The 24,420-nt window shown below is 40.9% G+C and overlaps 1 protein-coding gene across 1 annotated transcript; it reads left to right on the forward strand.

Annotated features, from left to right (window-relative positions):
• Positions 1-6,274: 6,274 nt before the first annotated feature.
• dok2 (docking protein 2) lies at positions 6,275-19,342 on the forward strand. The gene is made up of 6 exons (XM_030788676.1): positions 6,275-6,334; positions 9,613-9,741; positions 10,337-10,516; positions 13,188-13,293; positions 17,838-18,013; positions 18,338-19,342. The coding sequence occupies exons 1-6, from the start codon at positions 6,275-6,277 to the stop codon at positions 19,340-19,342; spliced, it is 1,656 nt and encodes a 551-aa protein (XP_030644536.1).
• Positions 19,343-24,420: the final 5,078 nt, after the last annotated feature.

A 24,420-nucleotide genomic window follows, 5' to 3' on the forward strand; every position in this document is an offset into this window, starting at 1 on the left:
AACAGGACATCTTGGAAAAAAAAAGAGTATGGATTTACAGGAGTTCTTGCAAGGAGCCTCTGTGAACCATACACCAGTTGCGACTACCTATAAAGTCCATAAAACCCAGACCCACTCAAAGATTTCAGATGCTATATCTGGATCTCCAAAAGGGGAAATAAAAGACAAAAGCAAACAACTTCAGTTGATGTGAAACACCAGAGCACAGTCCGTTGAGGCCAAACTAATACAGAGAAAACCAAAAACAAACAAACAAAACAAAACAAAACAAAAAAAAAAAACCCAGATGGTTAGATGAGAAGGGTCATCATGGCCGTCCTGGAGTTACTAGAGAGAATTTCTCTGTGAATGTCTCTTTTGTTTCATTGCTGCTCTGGTCTATTCCCCGTTGAGACTAACTGTATAAAAACCCATGACTGCCTCTGAACAGTGTAACTTTCAGCACTTTTTCCATATTCAATGAAAAAAAAAAGAAGTCTTACGTAAGGGCTCGACACAACAATCCAATCCAGATTATGATTGTCTGTCTAAACGTTAAATTCAGTCAGTATTACTATAATACCTCTTGCCATCCATGTCTCGTCATTGTTTAAGGGCCAAGTGGAATTTCTGTTGGAATGTCTCCGTGCATCACTTTTTCTTGGAGCTGGAATGTAATTCACCCTCTGAGTTTGTGTATTTTTCCATATGTGGCATTTTGCTAACAGAGCAGTGAGGGCTTTTGTGTGTGTGTGTGTGTATGTGTGTGTATGTATATGCCTCTGTGTAAGCTGGGTTTTTCGTTGCAGCAGGCAAACCCACAGCTGGTTTTAATGTATCTGTAGAGAGTTATGAACGTTGGAGATCTATTTTCCTGAAATGATGTACAGGGGGATGTTCTCCACTCATGCTTTTTGATCATTAGATGATAGACTGTAGTAGACTTGATATTCACAAGACATTGTGAAGACTGGTATCTTTTTCAGTCAGTCTAAATAGCATTACCTACTTAACTGTGGAACCCATGGATCACTTTTTTTTCTCTTTTCTTTTTTTTTATGATGAAGGTTACTGTTCTCTGTTCTGAATTATCCGGTTCAAGAAAAATCGGTCACTTGTTTAAAACTTCTCTTGCCCTCTTTTCTGTCTTTTTTTTTTTTTTCCTCATTTCCTTTTTTTCCAGGAGTTCACTATAATGTTTTAAAAAAAAAATATTCTACATATTTTAGCGAGTAAAAGATAACCTTAAAATATTTATATCAACATGTACTGTATGTGACGGTCTTTTGCAAGTAATACTGCAGCGTCCAGTTTTTATATTCAGTGTATTCGTCGTTTCTGTGTAAAATCTGAAAGACAATAAACTCACTCCCTTTAAATAAGTGGAGGTGCATATGTACATATATCTCATGTTCTTTTCTCTGACTAACGTATTGAATTTGCAGAAAGCTGAGTAGCGTGGCAAAGCATTGTCTGTCGCTGAAACGATATCGCGTTAAAAGACTCAGTTACAAGAGACAGAAAAACGTACAGTGAACGGATGGTAATCGCTTACAGGCCGTGGATCCGATAATACCATGTCTTCTCTGAAACACTGAGCTGGTAAAGCAATTAGACTCAAGTCTACACTAAAAACAGATCGTGCTGTGAGGCCCGAGGGACTGTCCAACTTCTTTTCTGGCCTCAAAAGTCTTGAGTTTGACTCAGGATACAGTATCGCCAATGCAGTCTCTTAAAAACCCTTTCCAAATATACACGCATGCACCATATGTAAAACAATAAAACCTGCCCCCCCCCCCCCCACCACCACCTTTTTCTTTTTTTTTTTTTTATCAGACGTCAAGTTTTGCTGGTGGCGAAATGTTTACCTTCTTGTTTGATCCGCCTTGCTTGTAGCGGTCCTCAGCTGGAAACCCCTTCTTCGAGTATGTTAAAAAAAAATATCTCTAGTGATCTTTGGTTGTTGAGAGAGAAACAGTAGATCGTTAATGCGCTGAAGTGCTTCATTCCTTCTGAGATAGGTGTCCCTCTTGGCTTGTATGGAAAAGCAGGAGAAATAATTAGTGGATTGTGTGAAGGCCCGGGGGTTGGGGCAAAAGGGGGCTTCTCGTTTTCCCAAAGCATACACTAATTTCCTGTGCAATGAAAAGACATTACTGGCACAGAGGGGGAGACCAAAACAGTTTGAGCTATCTCTCCCTCTCTCTCTCTCTCTCTCTTTCACACACACACACACACACACCGTCAGTGTTAATCCTTTTTTTTTTAAACAAAGTTGGCTGGTGAGATTTATTTTGTATTTGCATGGAGCTGAAGACCAGCTGGTACCAGTACCCTTTTCTGGCCACCCTTGCTCTTGCTCACACAGACAGAAGTCACTCAAGTCACTTAAATGAACTTGCCAAGAAGTGATGGTAAATTAGGAATGAACATGGATTATTAATGTGTTCACACACTACATTTACATATCTAGATGGATAATTAATGTGTTCATTCGGTGCATACATGTGTACATACATTATTGACGAGCCACAACTCATCTGTGTCCACAGAATTATTTTTCCATGAACTAGCCGTCAGAATTTAAACGGCAGGAACTGTACTTGTGCTGTTCTGACAGTTACTTTTCTACAGCTACTAATGCCACATGGAAACCATTGGGAAATACCTCCTTGTTCTCCAGAGGAACTGCTCCCGTCCGAAAAAAAAAAAAAAAGAAAACACCACCACCAACAACAACAAAGAAAAAAAACTAGTTCCAGATTCTCTGTCACTAAGCAAGCCATTTGCTTTTCCTTTATTCTTTTGACTGGGCACTGAGCACACATGACCGGAAAATAAGCTGTTTCAATATTTTCGGATATTCTTTCTAAAAAAAGAAAAAAAGAAAAAGAAAATGTCGGAAAACAGATCTAGTTGTCAGAGGAGTGGGGGAAAAACTCCAACTCCAACTCCAAAAGATCTGACAAACAGGATGCTGTTGACCTGTCCCATTCGTGGCAACAAAGTTTACGTTTTGTTGGCTGTTTAAAATGACAAAAAGAAATTATAAAAATATAACGTAAAAAAACCATACCGTTATTTCATGAAGACATGTTTATACCATAAGTTAACAAAGATTTTCCACAACCAGATTTCATATGTGACCCAAATACTTTTACGTTCCCAATATCTGGAAACAATGAAAACAAAGAAGAAAGAAGCAAAGGAGGAACTGGTTGAAGTTATGGGTCTTACAGTGTCTTACATTTGTCTTTGATTTTGTGTTGGACACATCAGAGCGTTGGCTTTTCTCCATGGTTAGTTTATAGAACAGTCAGTGCTTAGTTAGCCTGCTAACTTAACGTTATTGTGCTAATCAATGCTAATAGTGTTCCTCTTACATGTTCAGCTATGTTGCCTAGCAGATGACTTAACATTTGAACCCTGTTCTAATGTTATGACTGACTAGGCTGGAATGAAGCAAACTTATCAAGCAACAGAGATCAGCGGGGAAGCCGTTGTTGCTAAGTTTTAGATGTAGCATCTAACTTAGTTCACTCTCGCTCATTATCTAAGCCGTTTATCCGTGGGGGGTTGCTGGAGCCTATCCCAGCGCTCATAGGATGAAAGGCGGGGAAACACCCTGGAAAGGTTGCCAGTCACACACACATTCATGCCCAGGGGCAATTCAGCGTCTCCAATTCACCTAACCTGCATGTCTTTGGACTGTCGGAGGAAACCAGAGCTCCCGGAGGAAACCCACGCAAAAACAGGGAGAACATGCAAGCTCCACACAGAAAGGACCCTGGCCACCCGGGCCAGGGAAACAAACCCAAGACCTTCCTGTGAGGCGACAGCGCTACCCACTGCGCCACCGTACCACCCTAATTTAGTTAAGTTCAGTTCAACGAACATCATCACAAAACAGCTTAACAGGATGCCAAGTCTGAGTGCCCAGAGCGCAAATTGACTAGGTCATGGAAAAGCTGCCACTGGCCATGAGAGGAAGGCACTTTGAGAGGCACCAAGATTCAAAACAGGGGGTCCACTCTCTTTAAGCATCTAAATAAGTGCACAGAAGTCATCAAGTTACACTTTAGCCTTCCTGATCAAACTTCATCTGTTCTGTAAATCATGTAAGCAAAAACCCCCTCCACAGATAGAAATTCAAAGTAATGTAATTTTTCATACTCTCTTTACAAAGGTTGATGTTTCCGCCCGGTGTGAGACCCAAAACATTGTTTTGACATTACTGTGCTTCACCTGCCTGTGAAAACTGTAACTGAAAAATGAAAAGCAACGTGTGGTTCACTTTATTAGTTCCTACACTCCACACAAAGAGGCAAGGTACTCATGCTGAAAAATAACAGATGTATCCTGCCCCTCTTGGAAGTCACTTTGGATAAAAGCATCTGCTAAATAAATATATGTAAATGTAAATAATTTAATTTAGAAATCATTTAATATTAGTTGACTCAACGTTTGTCGTGCATTATATTAAAGAATTAAACTCTTACAATGCTATGGAACAAAATTATCAGTATTTTCTATTGGCCTCTGGGTGGCAGTATAGAAATATGAATAGTGCTCCTTTAATATTTATCATGGAGACTAAAATATCTTTATGGTTCTACACTGCCATGTAGGTGAAAAATAAGTGCTGTTCTTTTACTCATTTGGTATTCTTAACTTTTATTTTCTTTTAAAGTTTGTGTTATCTTTTTCTGTTGTTCCTCTGAAACTGATCACAACTTCTTTAAATGGTCATGTCAGAATGTTTCAAACTCTACATGTACAGTCAACACTGAAACATTGTAAAATGGAAGAGAGCACTTTTTTACATTTTTTTTTTTTTTGCAATAGACATTGTCGCAAAGCAGCTTTATTGGTTTTACCAGGCGCGAAACTCCCAGTGAGCAAACCGAAGACGACAGCAATGAGACGAAAAAGGAAGAAACTTTGAGAGGAACTAAGGCTCAAAGGGGGGAACCCATCCCTCTCTGTCTAGCACTGGGTTGTCTGAGTGTCATGTCTAAAGTTAATCTGTATGAAGTTAATCTGTCATAGGGAGAGGGGATCCATACAAATCGAGGAGAAATGTGAGAAGTTATGAAGGTTCTCTGGCTGGAAAATAATTTACACTGAAAAAGTTTAATGGGTAGTAGGTGACAGAGAGCGAGAAAGAGAGAGAGAGAGAGAGAGAGAGAGAGTGTATGTGTGTGTACTTGTATAGCTATCCTTGTGAGGACCAGTTTGAATTTTAGACCTTAGGAGTGAGGACATTTTGGGAAAGTGAATACATTTTGGCTGGTCCTCATTTCCTAAAAGGGCTGTTTGGGGTTAAGACTTGGTATTAGGACTTAGCTTAGAATTAGGTTTAGGTTAGAGTAAGGGTAAGGGTTGGGGCATTTAGTTGAGGTTAGGGTAAGGGGCTAGGGAATTCATTGTGTCAATGAGTGTCCTCACAAAGATAGAAGTACAAGTGTGTGTGTGTGTGTGTGTGTGTGTTTGTGCGTGCACGCGCGTGTACGCGTGCATGCGCCCTGCAGAGCTGATGGAAACTTGACACAGAGGAACAGGATGTCAACTGACCACAGAACCAGTCTGGTGTAATCTCATGCCCTAAAATAGCTCTGTCTACTGACAAATATAAGTCACCTCTGGACTAATTTCCCTCAAATCACCTTCATATCTTTAAACGGTCACTTGGCCCTGTTGCCCCTTCTTAGTGTCTCAAAAATGTTATTAATAGTTGTGCTTTTTTTTAATTTATTTTTTTTATTTAGGTATTTTAAGAGGGTACACTCCACAGAGTTCACACAAGTAAACCTGTCCTGTTGTTGTCAAGCTGAATGGACACAACATGTCATTTTATGGTACTATATACACATGCATTTTAGCAATCAGTTGAGTGAATATATTTGAATACACTCTTTTTTTTTTTTTTTTGATGTAGCTTTGTATGACTTGATCGTAACACACTGTGAAACACATGGCGTGTGGTAACGAAAAAGGAATGACAAATTTATCAGATCCCTAAAGTTTAAGTTTCTGCAGATGCAGGCGCGGTCACTCAGTGCCTCACTCAGTCACACGTACACACACACACACACACACACACACACACACATTTGTACACACTCTTCCTCCTCTTGCAGAGCATTGCAGCAAAGTGTGAACAATTCTACAAGTTTTACAGGAAGTTGACATAGCGGAACTCGGTAAGGCTTGCGTCATGAGCAATATCAGAAGGGGAAAATCATGCTCACTCTGGGACCGTAGCGTTAGGAGGTAGAGGTCAAAAGAGTTAAACATGGAGGAAGACATAAGAAAAAGAGGGATGCTGTACCTGCAGCAACAAAGATTTGGAAAGGTAATGGACGTATTTTTTTTTCTTTTTTTTTTTTTCTTTCAATGGGTCGCTTGGGTTGTGTCGTTAAGTGCCCGGGCAAACGATAGAGACAGCTGCTCTGACACAGCAGACGCCAGCTTACGTCTGGCATTCGCACTGCAAAAGCTTGCTCTGTTGGCACCCATTCAAATGAAATTTGCATTCAGAGATATCTGGATTTCCCACTTTCTCTCTTAAGACTACGTTTTTTTTAAAAAAAAAAAAAAAAAAAGGTTCCCCAAAAGGACATTTAGTTTTTTGTGGGGTTTTTTTTTTTTGAGTTTGGTTCGCTTTTCGCCGTCACACTTCCCAAAGTAGACTGTAACTATATCTAAAATATACTGTCGTGAATGGTGATGTTTGGATTCTGTTGTATTTTATTGAAACGAATTATGTTCAAACGAGGAAACTTTTACCAACTGATTCAAAATCTTAACTCTCACCAGGAGTTGAGTCGTTTGTCTCTAGAAACTATTGGAATGACGCTTTTGGGCCTTTGTAGGGTTTTTTTTTATTATTAATTGCGGGATTTCTCCTCCTTTTGATGTTTTGAAGCTTATCAAAGATATTAATTGAATGGAGATGAGCTAAGCTGTGGTGAATCATTCATTCATTGTTTTAATGGGATTTTTTTGTTGTTGTTTAAAGAAGACAATTGTATTGTGATAGACAGACATAGAGGAAGTAGGCTGACTTTTAAAAAGGTTTAGTCATAAGGAGTCTTGAAGCACTTATGATAAGCGTTGCATTTTTTGGCGTAGTTGTAGTTTATGTTTTACATTCATCTGAACTGAGTTATAACTGGCTGTAAGCTACACAGGAAACTTATTAATAAGAATCCACGGACAGGTATCACTGGTATTTGAGCTGTGCACAACATTTAGTTGTTGAAAACTTTCAGGAACAAAAAAAATACTGGTGGAAGTCTTTGCATCAAATGAGGGTTAATATTTGCGTTTTGTTGTCCTGGGGATAGCAAAGGCTTACACAACAATAAAACAGCGTTACATATCATTGTCTCTGTCCAACTAAGTTTCCGGTTTATGAAATGGATTAACAGACCCTAGAGTCTTTTAATTCCGTTGAAACTTCATGATGATGATGATGATGATGTGTGTGTGTGTGTATCAAACAATTAAAACCCAGAGCATCACATGTAATACCATCAAACGAAACGTTATTTGAAAAAAACTGCATGTTGGTGCAAACTGTACACTTGCGTTTGGTTGAGTTGTGCTTGAGTCTGTGTACTCACACAGTTGCTCCAAAGCTATTGCAACACTTCTCAAAACCACGTCTAGGGAAAATCCAGGTCTGACCAAGCACTGACACTCATCAGCACTAACAATCATCACATGAAAAGTACTAGATTTTCAAAAAAGAAAAAAAAAAAGTTTTTTGTTTTCACTCAATAAGTTTGTTTCCTGCACCGTATGAAGAGCGTGCTTATGAGCCAAGAGCAGCTTGCTCTGAAGGCCTCATGTAAATACTGCTTGTCCTCATGAGTTATACTGTGCTTAATTCTGCTACAGTGACAAGACGCACTCACTGTTAAACAAGTTGTGCTTGAACATGCTATCATTCTCATTTAAAGCCTATTTTGACTGATTCTGTGTGCTGACAACATGCCTCAACCATATGGGATCCTCATAGAGAATTAATGCATTTCTATGCGCAGGAGGGAGATGTGCCACTGGGGTGCATCGTAATTGGTCGATTTTTTTCTTTTAAAAGCAGTCTCTGTTGTGTTGCTTTGGCAAACTGCTAGCGGCATTTGGCAAGCATTAGCCGTAATTTTCTTTCTAACCTGACTCCAGATTCCTGATCAGAAACATCTTCGTGGAAAGGGGGTGGGGGGAGGGGGGGGTGGATGACGACTTCATCCTTTCTGCTGTAATGCGTATCTTTCCTAATGAAGGAATCATACGCTACCGTGAGACAGCCAAAAATGCAAATCATCGATTTAAATCATACGACTGCGCAATCAATCATTATCTTTTAGTTTCAATCCTTCAAGTTTTGGTTTATTTCATGGCTGGTCAATGCATCTCCCATTATTTACAATCCTTCATGAATTCAATATTCGAATAGGTACTGAAACACTATTTGGTTGTCCACATCACATGTCTATCTGAATCTTAACATGTCTGAACCTAAAATTGAACCATAAAATGGTTCCAGGGCTGGAAAACGGAAGAACCTTATGTTATCTTGGCTCCCAACATGTTTTTGTTGCATAGTGAAGACTGTGTATAAAGACTACAAATACTTTTCTAATGTGTTACTTTGTGATGGAAAACTATTCTTGAGCGGCAAACACTCTGTGGTTTAACACTCAAAATGCGAGACTTCTGCTTGGATACTATGACCAAGTCGATGAGAATTACTGGTTAAATTTGATCAGACGGGCTCACTTCCCACTTTTGCACAGTGCTATCACTAGTTAAGCCATAAAAAAAACAACTATGTTCTAAAACAAGATCAGCAAATAACATGCTTTAATTCATCTGTGATAAAACTTATCTTTTCTCTGGGTCTGTGTCTATCAGATTGCTCTTCATCCTGCAGTCTGGCTACAGTCTAACAGCCAACTATCTTTGATTAAGACAAGTTTGTTACTGTATTGTGCAGTGTTGCAATATATGTTTCCCATTGAGCGAAAAACATGCTTTACAAAAACATGACTATTAATTGAACTAGTTCAACTGCACAGTCATCTGAGCGACATACCAATGGCCGTACTCTGTCATGCCCTGATCTGCGACGAGGCAGAAGCCAATTAACGCTGAATCTTAGGCAAAAATATGCAATGTTTCAGTTAGTCACAGAGTAGAGTGGAAACAAATACATGTTAAGTTCCGATATAATAACACCATCAGTGCTTGAAACCTTAATTCCTTGGACTCCGCCTGTTTCACGACGTAACAAGTTTCAAAACTGATGAGAAATTCTTTAGTGACTTCAAAGACGACCTCACCCATTTTTCATTTCATATTTTCTTTGCAGTTCAATCACGCTTGGCAACATTTGCTTCGGCCTTGATCTGTCGACTTTGTGAAAGCGCCCTGTAGTGAGGCTTTGGGAAAAGCCAAAAAAAAAAAAAAAAATAGAGGGAAGAATTGAACAAACTGTCTGTCAGTTTACCTGTCAGTTCTAAATCTAACAATACCTTCTCTGCTTTTCCCTCCTTCTATTTTCTTCTCTCTCTCTCTCTCTCTCTCTCTCTCTCTCTCTCTCTCTTTTCCCATTTGTTATTTCAGAAATGGAGAAAGGTTTGGACCATTCTGTACAAAGAGAGCACTTGCTCCATCTCCAGACTGGAGTTTTTTGAGTGCAAGGACCACAGTGGCACTTTGGAGAAATCCAACCGCAAACAGGACAACAAGAAGGTAACAACGAATGCAGACGAAGATGTTCAAACTGTGCATAATCAGGAAGAACACTGTTGACATTGTTTTGTGTGTGTGTTTCTAAAAAAAAGCCACTTTGTGGTCATCTGCAGGATACGGAGGAGATTCGAGTCACCAGGCTGAGGCGAGACGCGTGTTAGAGAGCAGGCATACGAGTTAATAACTTGTTCCCATTGAGATCAGAACAATTTATATTAGCAGTGCCGTAGCCAGCATGTCCACCCTCTTCAAAGAGTGGATTTAAAAAAAAAACAAAAAAAAAAACAAACCAAAAAACCTCTCCAAACATTTTCTCAGTGTCATCGGTAAAGAATGTCATTCAATGACAAGAACATCGAACTGAATCAACTTTGAATGAAAGAACAGAAAACAGTTAAAGAAGCATTCAAACAAGTATTCAGTATGAGGTTACTCAACATTCAGTTTTGTTGAGGGAGGAACACTGAATCCCTCAATCAAAGGATATGTTCCGCTAATGGATATTGTCTATCTATCTATCTATCTATCTATCCATCTATCTGTCTATCTTTGGTTATTTTTACATATTTCACGCTGATACATTGTCTTACTGCAGGTGATAAAGCTGAGCGATTGTATTCGTGTGACATGTGAAGTGGACGTGGAGGGCTGTCCGAGGGACTGCGGGCCCCTCTTGGTGGAGACCTCCGAAAAGCAGTTTGTCTTTGCCGCCGAAAACGCCGAGGTGGAGGACTGGAAGAAAAAACTGTGTGAAATCGCCTTCCCTGTGAGTACCGTTAGACTCATCCTCCAACGTTTAACCTGCCTTTATCCGTTCGATCGCGGGTTTCGCTGGTTGTTCTAAGAGCTATTTGCTCTTTGCAGCAGTAATTTATGTCACAGCCTTGTGTGTGGGATATACAATAACCTGTTTGCTAAGAGATTGTGTCAAATTGTGTGCGTGTGTGTTTATTTGAAGCAGCTTCATTGGTGCGACTGCACTGAAATTTGTTCGAAAGTTGAAGAAACTCTTTCTTTTATGTCATATTCTGTCATACACAGAATATATAAATGCTTTGGCTCAAAAAGCCCCCCCCCCCAAAAAAACCTCACATTTTCACCAACACCAATGAACATCTTGCGAACCGCGGACAACGACATGAAAACAGTTTGTCCAAAAATCTTAATAGTTTTGTTTTTTTGGGGTTTTTTTGCTGTGACTCGGAGAGAAAAAAAATTATACGATAGCTGGCATTTATCTTAAAACTGTGACCTTTCCCATCTGCACAGCTTCCTCTTCACACAATTGCGAGCAAACACATAACTAGTCTCAGAAAAAAAAAAAAAAGGAAACAGCTGCAGAATGAATCCAACACATAGGGCAGGCTCACTTTTGTTGTCAAAAGTAGTAGGCTATAGAATAACATGTGTTTGTATCTAAAGTGGAACTTTTAACATTACACCCGCATTGTAAATAAATTCACACGTGTTTCCAGACCATTCCGCCGCTAAACTCCTTTTGTATGTGTCTCTGTGAACTGAAGACTAAGAAGAGGTGTGAATGAGGCCTTAAATATTTTCCGCTGGCCTGATGAGTTACCTTCGCAGCGTGTGCTGATGTTGTATTTTACACATATTTGTGCGCTAAATGGAACATATAATGCAGAGCTCAGATTTGAGAGACTAACTTGCTGCATTTGTTTCCAACCACAGACGTTTGAAAAGTACCAGCATGGCCAAGATCACATGCCATTAGCTGATGGTTGAATGTACGCGCCACAAGTACCAGAGGGAGTTTTGACAATCCGTGCACGCCGATACCGTGCATTCTACCATGCGTAGCGTTTACCGGCGTTGAAAACACTCCACCAAACCTTTTCCGGAGCTTGGCTCGGGTCTCATCTTCTAAAAACTGTTTTCATTCGAAGTGCTAGAATTTCTATCCAAGCTACATGTTTATGCTCAATTTTTAACTCTTATAGTGAGGGCAACAGGAAGTGGCTGCTTCGAAACATTTTGGCTGGAATGGATACACCTCTTGTCATTCACCTGGTCCCTGAGGTTTTCCTGGCAGACCAAATGAACTTTCAGTTGCGGATTATCTCCAGGACAGATTCAGTACTCAGTTCACACTCATTCACTAGTATTAGTGTAGTGCGCAATTAAGAATTCAGAATTGGCTCCCATTTGATATCAGGTGGCATCAGGTGATCTGTCTGACTTGGACTGAATTTGCTGGACTCTGAATTCAACTGACCACTTTCCATTCACATTCAAAGGATGTAGCCAATTCAATTCAAATTCAAACTCAGGAATGGAGCAAGAATCAGCTCCAAATCTCTAAATTTCCTGATCAGACATGCCTCACATTTTAAAAACATTCAAACATCCACTTCAGGCTTCCTGCTGCTATGGAGACGCCAAGTATACCTAGAATTATTTCTGCAATTATTAAGTCTATTAGTATGCCTGCCTTCTAGGAAAAAGAGCGAGAGAGAGAGAGAGAGAGAAAAAACAAAATGGGATGAATATTTTCATGTTTTTCACCATCGAATCATCGTGTTCACAGCGTGAGGTGAAGACCACTGAATGTTCGTGGAGTTGAGTAGGAGGCTGTGTCCGACTGTGAAACACCTCCACTGCCGAGGCTATTCATCAGTAACGTCAATGGGATCAAGGCCTCGGACTGAGAGGCCAAGAAAGAATTCACCATGAGACCATTAAATGCTTGCACTGTTTGAAACTCACTGAGGAGTATATTCTAATTTCTTGGAAAACAGGGAACATAATCTGTTATACCTTCTAGCAATGTGAATTAGGCACAGAGAGAATGTTCTCCTCATGTTAAAGCATTTACATATTTCTAAAGTGTGGTAATGTAAGATCCTTTCAAATATTTTAAATATTGGAAGACAGAAATGAAATCTTTCAGTGGGTTTTCTGCATATGCTTCAGAGTTAGATTGTTAACACTGGCTTATGGAGCTTGGTCTTTGGGGTAAAATGAGTATTGAGAAAGGGACTGATATGTTGGATTAACAGTACTTTTCCTAGCTGGACCAAAATTCTCTGTGTTTGTGACGCTGACATGTGATTTGTCTTGATCTTGGTACCGACTGAACGATTTTCTTGTACCTTATCACAAGGATATCACTCTCAAAGGGTCCAAAGAGTCTAGTCTAAACTTTTCTTTTCTTTCTTTTTTCAAACTTTCTTTGCTTTTTTTGCATAGCAGCTGATACCATGTCATTCTCACCTGTGACAGCATTCCCAACAATGTTCGGACAGTCCTTCAGAACCACACTAAGCATCGAACTTCTCCACACATTTTTTTGCATTAGCTAAACCTAAAGATTGGCTGGAAAACAACGCATTGCTTCAATACTCAACTCAAACTAAAAAATCAACGGTTCTGAGAAATGTAAATGCTGAATTTTTTTTTCTTTCTCTCCCTTCGTCCTGTTGAAGAGATGGACAGAGAGAGGACAGAGACGGGGGAGCATGCAGCACACACAAGCCGAATCAGACGAGGTAACCATGGCGGACAACTCCATTTACAGTGGCAGAGAGGGCGGTAAGAGAACTTTTTTTTTTTTTTTTGAAATAAAATATATGCACAAACTAGCACAACAGTGCCCTCCTGTCGCAGCAGGATGAAAATGAGTTGATGCAGCAGGTTCAGTAGCAGTGTTTGCTATAAATAAATAAATAAATAAACAAACAAACACAATACTTTATTTATTTATTTATTTATTTGCGGGTGGGTAGATGCGTGGTCAAGTTGGTGAAGGCTAAGTGAGTCAGTCTACATTTAGCAAAGTCTTCTTTCATCAGAATATCACTTGTGCTTTGTTTAAGGACGAATGACACCGACAATAACCTTTATGAAATCCATTAAGAAATAAAAGAAGAAGGGAAAGAATTAATGCTAATGTGTGTATAGCTGTCCAGCAATTTTAATACTCCCTCTGTGCAATTTCTAACATATAGTGCATATAACAGGGTTGACAAGACATTTGAAGATTAGTAAGAAATTACTAATGCATATCATGAAACGCAGCAGCAAAATGACTGACATACTTCTGCATTTTTCCTCTGACTTGTTACGCAGTGGAAAGTTGTGGCCTCTATTTTTCCTGTGTTGTGGCCAAAAAAAAAAACAACCTTAATGTCCGCCAAGAAAGAAGATTGACCGCTTATCGTTCACCAAATGTCACATCCTGCTGTCAGACTTCTTCGTTTAACACAATGCTTTTCACCAGTCACACACACACACACACATACAAACATACACGCACACACACACACACACACACACACACTTATGCACTTTTACACTCAAATCCAACTCACACTTCTATTGGGTTGTTTTAATTTAGTGAATGTTATATGCTAACATCATGCAGTGGAAACACTGGATAACACCTGGCTTTTCACACAATCTAAAACCTCTTAAACCTCATGTCACTCATTCAAACCTTAAGAGACCTTTGTGTCCACGTACACACTTTTGAGAGTGCGCCTGTGTATATGTGTGTGTGTGTGTGTTTGTGTATGTGTATGTGTGTGTGTGTTTGTGAGGGAGAGAAACCAGACAGACAGGCAGGAGACCAGTCAGACAAAGTGAGAGCGAGAGAGAGAGAGAGAGAGAGAGAGAGAGGCCATCAATAACACGATCAGCACAGATGCTAGACAGATAACATACAATCAATCATAATCTATTTTATTAGGCCAGTACCGCAATACAATCCAAACTTATTTAATCGGACGGATTAAGTCACTTTGTTTTTGGCTGTCAAATGAGTAATTGAACTAAATGGGTAATTTTCCTCCATACGTTGAGCCATATGTCTGTGCACTACTCCGCTTCTTCTCTCTGAGCTCCAAATAAGCACCGTTTTAGGTTCTATAAGATTGATTTTGTGGATAAACATGTGTTTGTTTGTTCATTTATTTATTTATTTATTTCATGTTGGCCCTGACTTATGCTCAGTAGCGTATGAAAAAGCGCATGTTCCCACTGTGCCTGCTCACCAGTGAATAAACACACATATACAAGGTGTGGTCTCAAACTAAACCACAGTTTCATGGCTCTGCCTTGACTTAACACAGAAGGTGTAAGTCATGAGGGAAACCACAGAAATATCTTATTAGTATTTTAAATAAATATCGAAAGTCATAAAATATACAGCGTTGCTCTGAGCACTAGATAAACACTGAGGTGTACTTCACCAAGCCATTTTGTTAACCGTACAGCGCGTACTCAGAAGGTCTGAAATGTTTGGGTCTACTGAAACAATTCGCGCTCTTAAAAGCCGTCTTTGAGGCCGAGTGGAGAATATCTTTTTAAGTGCCGAGTACTGAGAGGAGTGCATCTTTTCATGTACAGGCAGGGCCGGCGCTGCTCAGCAATTACCCGACAATAACCACTTACCGTCAGGTCTGATCGGAAATGACACAGGGCTCTCTGGAGCTCTTGTGGTTGAGGCTCCAGAGCAAAACTATACAAATAATATATATATATATATATATATATATATATATATATATATATATATATATATATATATATAAACTTGTAGTAACCTTTTAAACTTACATCAAAAAGGAAAAAAAAAGAAAAGAAAAGAAAACAGGCCACATAATCTAAAGTCAGTCCGTTTGCTGCAAGTTGTGAGTGACTGAAGCAATAGCGATGCACAGAGAAAGCACGTTTTTGGACGATTTTTGGGCGTTTGTCGATGCATATCGATGGGTGGTGTTATGAAGTTGCGCTGCTGACGGACTTTTTTTTTGTTGTTCAGTCTAAGTTCAGCGCGAGCCCCTCTCGCAGCCCGATGATGTAAGTTCACACGGACGCAGAGGGAGTAGACCTGAACTCTCACCCAACTTCCTGAACGTCTCTCACACACACCTGGCAGGAAGAAATGAGCCAAAGAGAGAGAGAGAGAGGGAGAAAAGAGGCTCAAACGGGGTCAGAATGAGCGTGAAGTGGTTTGGAGAAGTGGAAGCAGGAGGTTTCAACCGTGTTGCACCACATTGCATCTTTGTTTCTCTACGCTGGGAAAGACCAAAAAAAAAAAAGAAAAAAAAAAGAAAAAGCTTAACGTGATCTAAAGTTATGGAAAGGAGGTTCAGTCAATAAATGTTTAAAAAAATTGCTTCGGACTTCAAAGGCTGTCCAGCCACCCACGTTCTACCGGTTAGTCGAACAGCACTTTAAAAAAAACACTTCATTTTCATAATGGCTTCACGTTTTTGAAAAATATGGTTACGGTCGCAGCTTGTTTGTAAACAACGCTTCTTTTTTTTTTGAGTAACTCTTTACGTTGGTGACTCAGTCACTCGACTCTTTTTGACGTAAAGGCTTCGCGTTTTGTAAAGCATAAATATGATGGTAGCCTGGCTGTAAACGATGAGAAAAAAAAAAAAAAAAAAAGGTGTATTCAGAGAAGTCTAGAGAAAAACAAACCAACCGTCAAATGCGTAGCTTACTGTTTCGTAGCACCAGGGAAAAAAAAAAAAAAACGGAAATGCTTTTCAGTCCTCTCATTTAGTCACTGCACACTGTCTATTTCTGAAATACTTCGATGTTTCGGCAGGAAGGAACTGTGTCATTCTCTCACCCGTGGAGTGAGGTGGAGAAGCTGTGAGAACTTTTATGGGCAGAAGCGAACAGAATTCAACGCCGTCTTCACACGACAAGACAAACATCTTCCTTGCTTATTGTTTTACTGCTGTGGCTTCCATACCCACGTGTTACAAACAAATTAGCTACCTGCAAAACCACAAATCTCCCTGTGTTCGTGCATCTAGTCTTCTCTCTCTCTCTCTCTTGCTCTCTCGCTCTTTCATTCCCTCTTTTCCTCTCTGACGCTTCCGTGTTGTCACACACAGACCCTTTTTGTGTTGCTGAACTGTTTTGAAAGCTGCACTCGGATGTGTGTTTCCTCCCTGTTTGATGTTTGGCGAGATTTGACTAGCAGATGGCACATCATTCACAACTTCTATGCAAAGTTGAATTTAGAAAATTGGGAAACATGTTGCTTTGCCCCAGTCACTGTGACAATGAATTTAATATTATTTAAATCTGTATCGTTGACATTTTTGAAGGTCTTCTATACCAAGCGCTCTAGAGCTCCTTTATGGATATAACTGATGTAATTTTCCTACGTGTTCACTGGTGATTATTCAGAGGTTTGCTCTTCTTGTGTATCTGTGAGTGAATTCTTGCGTACCATGTTGTTTGCATCACTGAATGAAAAAACATTCTCAGAGCTGGGATTCCTGTCTACACGGCATCTCAGGATAACCAGAGGCTGGTGTTCTGGAGTATGTTTGGAGTTTTTACATTCAGTTTAGCAGTCCTGTTTAAACAAGACTTCGTAGTGTTCCGTAATGTGAGGTCACATTTCCTGCTCAACCGAGAAAACCGGAATTCTTCCCAATCTTGTCACCGCCTTTCCAGGTTTTAATAGCATTCGCTCACCCGTATCGGTTCCCATGTAGGAAAACATTGGCATTCGGAACCCTGGCGGAGACATGCATATGCAGCATATTCCTGCCAGTCGCTTTCTTCATGGTGTAATTCGCTGGTAATTGCTCTCTGAGGTTGTGAGGTTTCTCCTCTGTGAATTGACTGGAGATTGAGTCTTCCAGTAGCGCTCAAACAACCAGTGGAATGGTGCAGCTGGCAGGACAAATTACCACACACACGCACGCGTGCACACACACACACACACACACACGCACATGCACGCACGCACGCATGCACACACACAAGCGCACACATTTCATACATCCAGAGATGTTCGAATACAAAATAAATTGCAAATAAAGCAAATAACATATGGATAAAATCCCGTTTCTTTGATGTAGGCAAATATGTGGAATATCCTGAAAAAAATGACATATAATTCATAATTACTGGGGCAGCTAAGAAAAACTGTGACAGTGGTTGCACTTGATAGACAACAACTGCTTCCTATTTAGAAAACATTATGGTTAGTTTTTTCATTTACATTTCAACAAGTGTCGTATATTAGGGTATATATATTAGGGTCGGTCCCTACAGGAGACAGTGTGGCTAACCTCTTTGACCCTATTCCTGTTCCCTAGCCATGAAGGATTTCAGAGTGACAATAAGGCGAACAGAGGCTTCAGAAAGGTGTAATCTGAGAGGGGCTCACCTGCTAAGGACAGACTTTGACAGCCTACTGTTGAAAGACCCCAAAACAGGCGAAGTGGTTTACACTTGGCCCTACCGTTTCCTCCGCAGGTTCGGGCGTGATAAGGTAAGTTGCACTCTTTAAGACTTGACAATTATTACAAATTGAAAGCCCTAGGAGCTCCCCCTCAATAAAGAAAAAGTGCGAACCAAACTGCTGTAAACAAATCCTCAAACATATTTAACATAATTTTCACAGAAAGCTCAGGGAATATATTTGTGTTGCCAAGCAATACATCTGTTTTGTTACTACTGTTTTGGCCTCGGGCAGAACATAACTCAAACTGCTGTTTTCAGAGAAAGGAGGAAAAAGAGGTGGTTCAGCTTGTAGCTGCCACTGTCGCATCTCATCCCCCTTCTAACCCAGCAATTGTTTCTCTTGGTTTCCTAGACGACCTTCTCCTTCGAGGCCGGGCGTAGGTGTGACTCCGGTGAAGGCAACTTTGAATTTGAGACGAAGTTGGGCAACGAGATTTTCCAGTGTGTGGAAGCAGCCATCAACGTTCAGAAGACTAGCCTCTCCCACAGGCAATTCTCGGCCGGCGGATGCCTGGAACGGGATCCGCCTCGGATCAACACGCCAGCGGACGATGGTGGTGCGTACAGTACCGTAAACGAGATGACAAGCCGGGAAACCCCTTTGACGCCGCAGCCTCCTCGATCCAGACTGGAGACTCCCTCGGACAAGCATCTGACTGGAGTGAAGAGCCTCACTCTGGACACCCGGCCGCCGCCCCGGAAAAGCCAAGTCAAAAACTTCCGCAGCTGTCCGTTAGCTAACTCCGAGAGCGATATGTACTGTAAAGCCACCATGCCCGTTAGTGACCAAGGCAGTCTCGGAGAACAAGTGGAGCCGGAGAGCAAAAACTCGCCCTCCTCCAACCACAGTGACCCGGACTACGCACTACCTTTTGACACCATTGCTAAAAACCTTGCAGAGATGTTGTCGGTGTCGCATCCGCCTCCGGCTGTAGCAGATCCTGGTTGCAAGAGGGAGCGGGCGGAGGAAGACAGTAAGCTAACGGAGCCCCTGTACGACAGCATTGACGAGATGGCTATCAGAACGCCGTTAGCACAGAAGAGCAAGTCACGGCCGTCCACCTACTCCAGAGCCGAGCACATCTACGACGAGCCCGAGGGTTGTGCTGTGGCTGGCGTTGCGCCCACGTTCCTCTATGATGATCCCGAAGAGGTCAAAGGTCATGCCTGGAAAATAAGGGGAAATGCGGCGGACCCGAGCGGCCACGAGTATCCGTACAATCCGCAGGTCGATGACTACGCCGTTCCCAAACCTCCCAGAAGGGCTTTCGCTTCCGAACAGAAACAGAAAGACCAGGCAACCATAGAAGAGGACGATAGCTCACCTTACGATAACGTGATGCTGAAAATGGTGTAAAGACAACATGTCTGGACTCTGCGGGTGCCTCATTTGGACTCAAACAATAGAGGAATGTGTTGTATCGCAGTGTTTCTAACAGTGCAATACTGTGTTCATGTTTTAAAGCTGTGGCCAGGCCAAGAGACCCTAACCTCACCAAGTGGCAATTAGTATTTAATACTTAATACCCGTACAAACTTTCCATTAACCTCTCAAGCTGTGACTCTCTGGATTCTGGGGGGAATGAACACATGTAACATTTACGAAGCACATTGTTTACATTGAGAGAAATCCACTTTTAAACTTGTATTTGCAAAAGTATTCGATGAGCTGAGCTCTGACCTCCCAGACTGTGTTCATATAAATGGATGGTTCAGATTCTAGAAGGTGTCAGTGTTAATAGCCCAAGCTCTACGAATCTTTACTATTGTAGATGACAACGCAGTTCTTTCACGGGCAGCAAGTGCAAAGATGCTGAAACAGGTGTTCCATCATGTCTTCTTTCTCTACTGAGTTTGCATTCAAGATCTTTCCCCATCTTGTGTTTGCCATCTTGGTACATTTCATCTGGATGATGAACGGGATTTGTATGTAACACTTTGCTTTTGCCAAATGTTCTCTCTACTGTTTCATGGGTATCTTAATTTAACAACTGTAGACCAGCACTCACAAAATATAAGGTTCTCAGTGTTTTTCTCCCTATCTCTATTTCCCTATTAAGGCTGACGGGAAATTCCCAGAATGCATTAGTAACATCCAAGACAGAATCTGCCATCTCTGTCCCAGTCTAAATGTTTTATTGTGAGAAATATCTGAATAATTTTATGAAGAACCACAGTGGGGAAAGTAGGACAGAATCAGTGTGTTTAGAATGAAACTGGGTTTCATACCAGCGTTAGAGTTCTAGGCTCCTGAAGCGTAAGGGGACGTCTGCATGCATAATTGTTTGATTTAGTGTTCAATTCTAGTACTGCTTTTAAATGTACCAACTGAAATTTGATTTTCTCCACAAATGCAGAGAAAATCACATTTCTGTCATATGTGACTCTCCCTAAATTGTTTGAAATGTCCATATATGAGTGATTGCTATGTGTAAAACTGATGTAACTTTGTCCCCAAGTCTGTTAGTATGTGATGGAAATAATAATAAAAAAAAATGTTCAACATGTGTTCACCTGTAGCAATTCAAGTTCAGGAAAACTGCTCTTAATATAGTGCAGTGTTATCGTAAAACTCCTCTTTCTGTCAACTGGTGTGTGTGTGTGTGTGTGTGTGTGTGTGTTTGTTTGGACATCATGCTGCTCTGTGATACTGATTCCCATATTGTGAGAATAGAGTGAGAAGAGAGACTTTCATGTGGCAGACTTCATGCTGAGCCCAGTCTCCAGGTGGCCTTGTTCAAAGCAAACAATACCATCAACAATACACAAGGGGGCACTGTTTCACCTCTGTGAGGTCTTGCAGGATCAAACATAACGACTAAGTAGAATCCTTCATTTATTTATTTATTTTATTTTATTTTATTTATTTATTTGGCTGTGCTAGAGAGGGTGTGGTAAACATTTTGCTGTCAAAAGTGTTTATAGCAAATTCAAAATTGTGCTCAGATTCATTATTAAGCATGATTAGAGTTAGTCAAGAATGCTTTTTAAAATCCCATGTTCATAGCCCAAATGTTAAGCGGTCAACCATTAAAAAAAGCTAAGAGGCTGTCTCCAAAAGGTCCTCTATGAGATGCAATGGAAGCACCACTTACCTCATTAAAGCTGAAAACCGAGGCCCCCAGCACTGAACATCAGCAAAGGAAAACAGCGTGCAAGTCAGTGTTCCACCATCCCAAGTTTCAAGGCGGTCACTGTGCAATATCACAGCTTCATTTTCTTGTCTAAATTGCTGTTGTTCAACTTGATACTGAGGAGAGTGATTGTCAGCTGCCTTTACATCTTCGAGGGGGTCTTTGACCTCGTAAAAGGTGACCGTAATGGCTGGCTTGTTTTCAGAGAAGAGATGTTCTGTGGGGTGGTAGTAAGGTGTCTTGGTACCCCCCAAAAAACAGACATTGTACTAACATTTATTTTAACATTTAATCGTTTAATATAGATAAGAGCTTATTCTTTTACAAACTCCAATGAAACGTTTCCTTACCTCTCCTTTATTTCAACGCCTTATCATTTTGATTGAAAGACACATCAACATGTCTTATTTTTACCACATGCAGAAACTTGCAGCAGTGATGGACGGTAATTGCAGGTATAAACGGAGATTATAAGTCAACGTTATTAAGACTTGTAAATGCCATTTGCATTAGACGCACATATACCGGGCAAGGCTGCTAAATGGGATGTTCTGTCAACTGTGACATGACGTCAAATCCAGTGCGTGTCACAACATTGCCGTCGGTTTAGTTGAGTGAACACAAGCAGACACTCTGAGATGGTTTGTTTCTCCTGAGTTTTTCTTTAAGAGAAATAAAAAAAAGAATATGCTTAGGTGGAGATGGCTGATATGCATCTACTGTGTGTTTAATTAACATGATACCTCAAAACGCTTGGTTTTGATTCGCTCGGATATCAAAAGTAAACAAATAAACAAACAAACAAAGAAACAAACACAAACGCTTAGATACCGTAATGTAGAGACTGTTATAATCTTAATGATCTAAACGTGTTCAGACTCAAACTGGATGTTTCTTTGCTCTGAATCCAGATACAAACCTTAATCTGATGATTCAGATCTTTTTTTTTTTTTTTTTATGCAGAGCTTCATGATCTCGTGTAACGATACAAGACACAGTGACCTCAACCATGAAAAGGTCATCTGTGTTCACAACGAGTCATACATTACTGCGGATAATAGACTTGAAGCACAGTAGCTTAGCTTGTCAAAACAACCCTTTCTAACATCTAACTCACTCTTTACAATACAATGCATTAAAAAAGAGATATCAAACAGAATTGATAAACTCTAAGAACAAGGCTCTGAAGGCAAGGGGTTGTACGTGTGTCTCCCCTTGTATCTAAACCCAGCGAAAAATGCAGCAAGCTTCGCTTGTTTTGAAGCTTTGATCATCATCTCTCCGTATTGTTCCCAGTGCCCATTTGTTTTGAATAAAACAACAAACTCGTGTCGTAATTATAAGTAATTACATATTTAATACTCGCGTTGTAAGGTTTGGTTTTCCTGCTGCGTATGCTACATCGAACGGATGGGCCTACATCAATGCAATCGTGTCAAATCAATAATTACGTGCGGATGTGTAGTGCTCAATGTCTTGGGGTGGTTAATTGGTTCCAGTGGATCCAATTTTCTGCGTGCGATTCCTAATGAAAACCAAGTAAGTAATGGAATAGGTTCAAGCTAAACAGCCGTTGCATTGCCTGGGAGAAGTGTACATTTAAACTCTTATTGCATTTAACCGATTAAAACTAATAACGGTGAGGTCCAAGCTCACTTTTACATGCATGGCATGTTCCGTGGGTGATGAGTCCGATTTCGATTATTGGCAGTTTCCGAACAGACTCGTTTTTTTTTTATTTCCGTCATTGCCGCGTGCATATCGGTTCGGCGGAAGTAACGTATTGGTTTGATATTTCAATCTGGCGCCTTCGATGGATTCCGATGGTCTGGTGACGTCGGAAAATATTTCTTTTCCGATATCCCCCGGTTGAGAAATGCCAGGCTGACAACTTAATATATGGGATTAAGCACCATTTCAGCCTGCACCGCCCCCCCCCCCCCCATCTCTCTTTTTCTGTTCTTTGCTTCTTTTTGATGGAGACGGAGCACAATGTAAATTACCGCGGCTTCAAGATCAGGGAACATTCACATAGAATGCCAAGATAATCCCCGTCTCCAAATGATACTGTGTACCTTCAGATGAAACTTTTCACATTCATATTGCATCATAATTAAGTTCTTCTTGCAATTTCATGAAAAAGACATGAATTCTGGTGGACTCTGAGCATTATATTTGTAATTAAAATACAAGGAGAAGTCTGTGCATCACACGAGACATTGGAGCCTTGTTGAGGCAGAAAAGAGACTTCAGAAACCTTTTTGAATAGTTTGTCTAATTTGTCCATCCAGAGGCCTAAACACAGTTAATGCAGAAAACAACTGCAACCACTATACTTAATGACTGAGAAAACTATCTTGTAACAGGAAAAGATACAAATTTCACTCAAATCTCAAAGCAACTGAAGCAACATCAGTCAACAGAATGAAGCAAACTGCACCGTTAACATTATGAAACGCAACAGAATTTCTGTGCGTTCTTGAAGATAATTGGATTTCTCAATAAACTAGACCCTTTGAGAGGGAGAGAGGAACAACATAACCCCAACACGCCCACACAGCCCTTAAACTCAGAGGGGAAGTAGCCCAGGGGACCAAGCAGGACATGACTTGAGGGCCCTCTCATTAAATGTTTTAAGCAGGACTTGTATAGTAAGGACCACTGAGCATAAGCAGCATGAGGTATGACCTGACTGACACCACACGACTCCGGGTTTCTGTTTCTCTCTCTCTTTCTCACACACACACACACACGGGCACATGCACACACACGGGCACACACACACACACACACACACACACATGCTGAACACAGACACACATACATGCACTTACCTCTTGGCAAAGCACTCTGGGAGTTCTGCTGAGTGGCAGGCCAATGTGAGTGCCACAGGCAGAACGATAGAAAGGAAGAAAAAAAAAAGGAGAAGAAGAAGAAAGGAACAGCGGTCGGGGGGTGGGGGAGGGAGGGTGGAGGTGTGGGGGGGGGGGGGGGGGGGGGGGTGGAGAGGAGGGGGGGGGGGCAGAGAGAAAGAAATGGCACCTAGAAGGATGGATGCAATTCAAAACCCACGCAGCACGAGGACAATTATCCTGATTCGTCAGCCCTCCCTCCCTCTCTCTCTCTCTCTCTCTCGCTCTCTCTTTGCTTCTTTCCTCCACCTCCAGCAAGAATAAACACAGGAGGAGACTGCAAGCCCAGTCCGTGGGAAGCCTGCATCCATTACTCTACCACGATTTAGCAGAGTCAGACAACTGGCATAGGCATACACAACACGAACACTATCACCACTCAGCCACCT

This window comes from Chanos chanos, chromosome 1 (assembly GCF_902362185.1).
Source record: "Chanos chanos chromosome 1, fChaCha1.1, whole genome shotgun sequence".
Classification (NCBI taxonomy): Eukaryota; Metazoa; Chordata; class Actinopteri; order Gonorynchiformes; family Chanidae; genus Chanos; species Chanos chanos.

Coding starts and splice junctions, on each gene's coding strand:
- dok2 (XM_030788676.1), top strand. CDS start 6,275: ATGGAGGAAGACATAAGAAAAAGAGGGATGCTGTACCTGCAGCAACAA. Junction 6,335..9,612: donor AGCAACAAAGATTTGGAAAG/GTAATGGACGTA, acceptor TTGTTATTTCAG/AAATGGAGAAAGGTTTGGAC. Junction 10,517..13,187: donor TCGCCTTCCCTGTGAGTACC/GTTAGACTCATC, acceptor GTCCTGTTGAAG/AGATGGACAGAGAGAGGACA.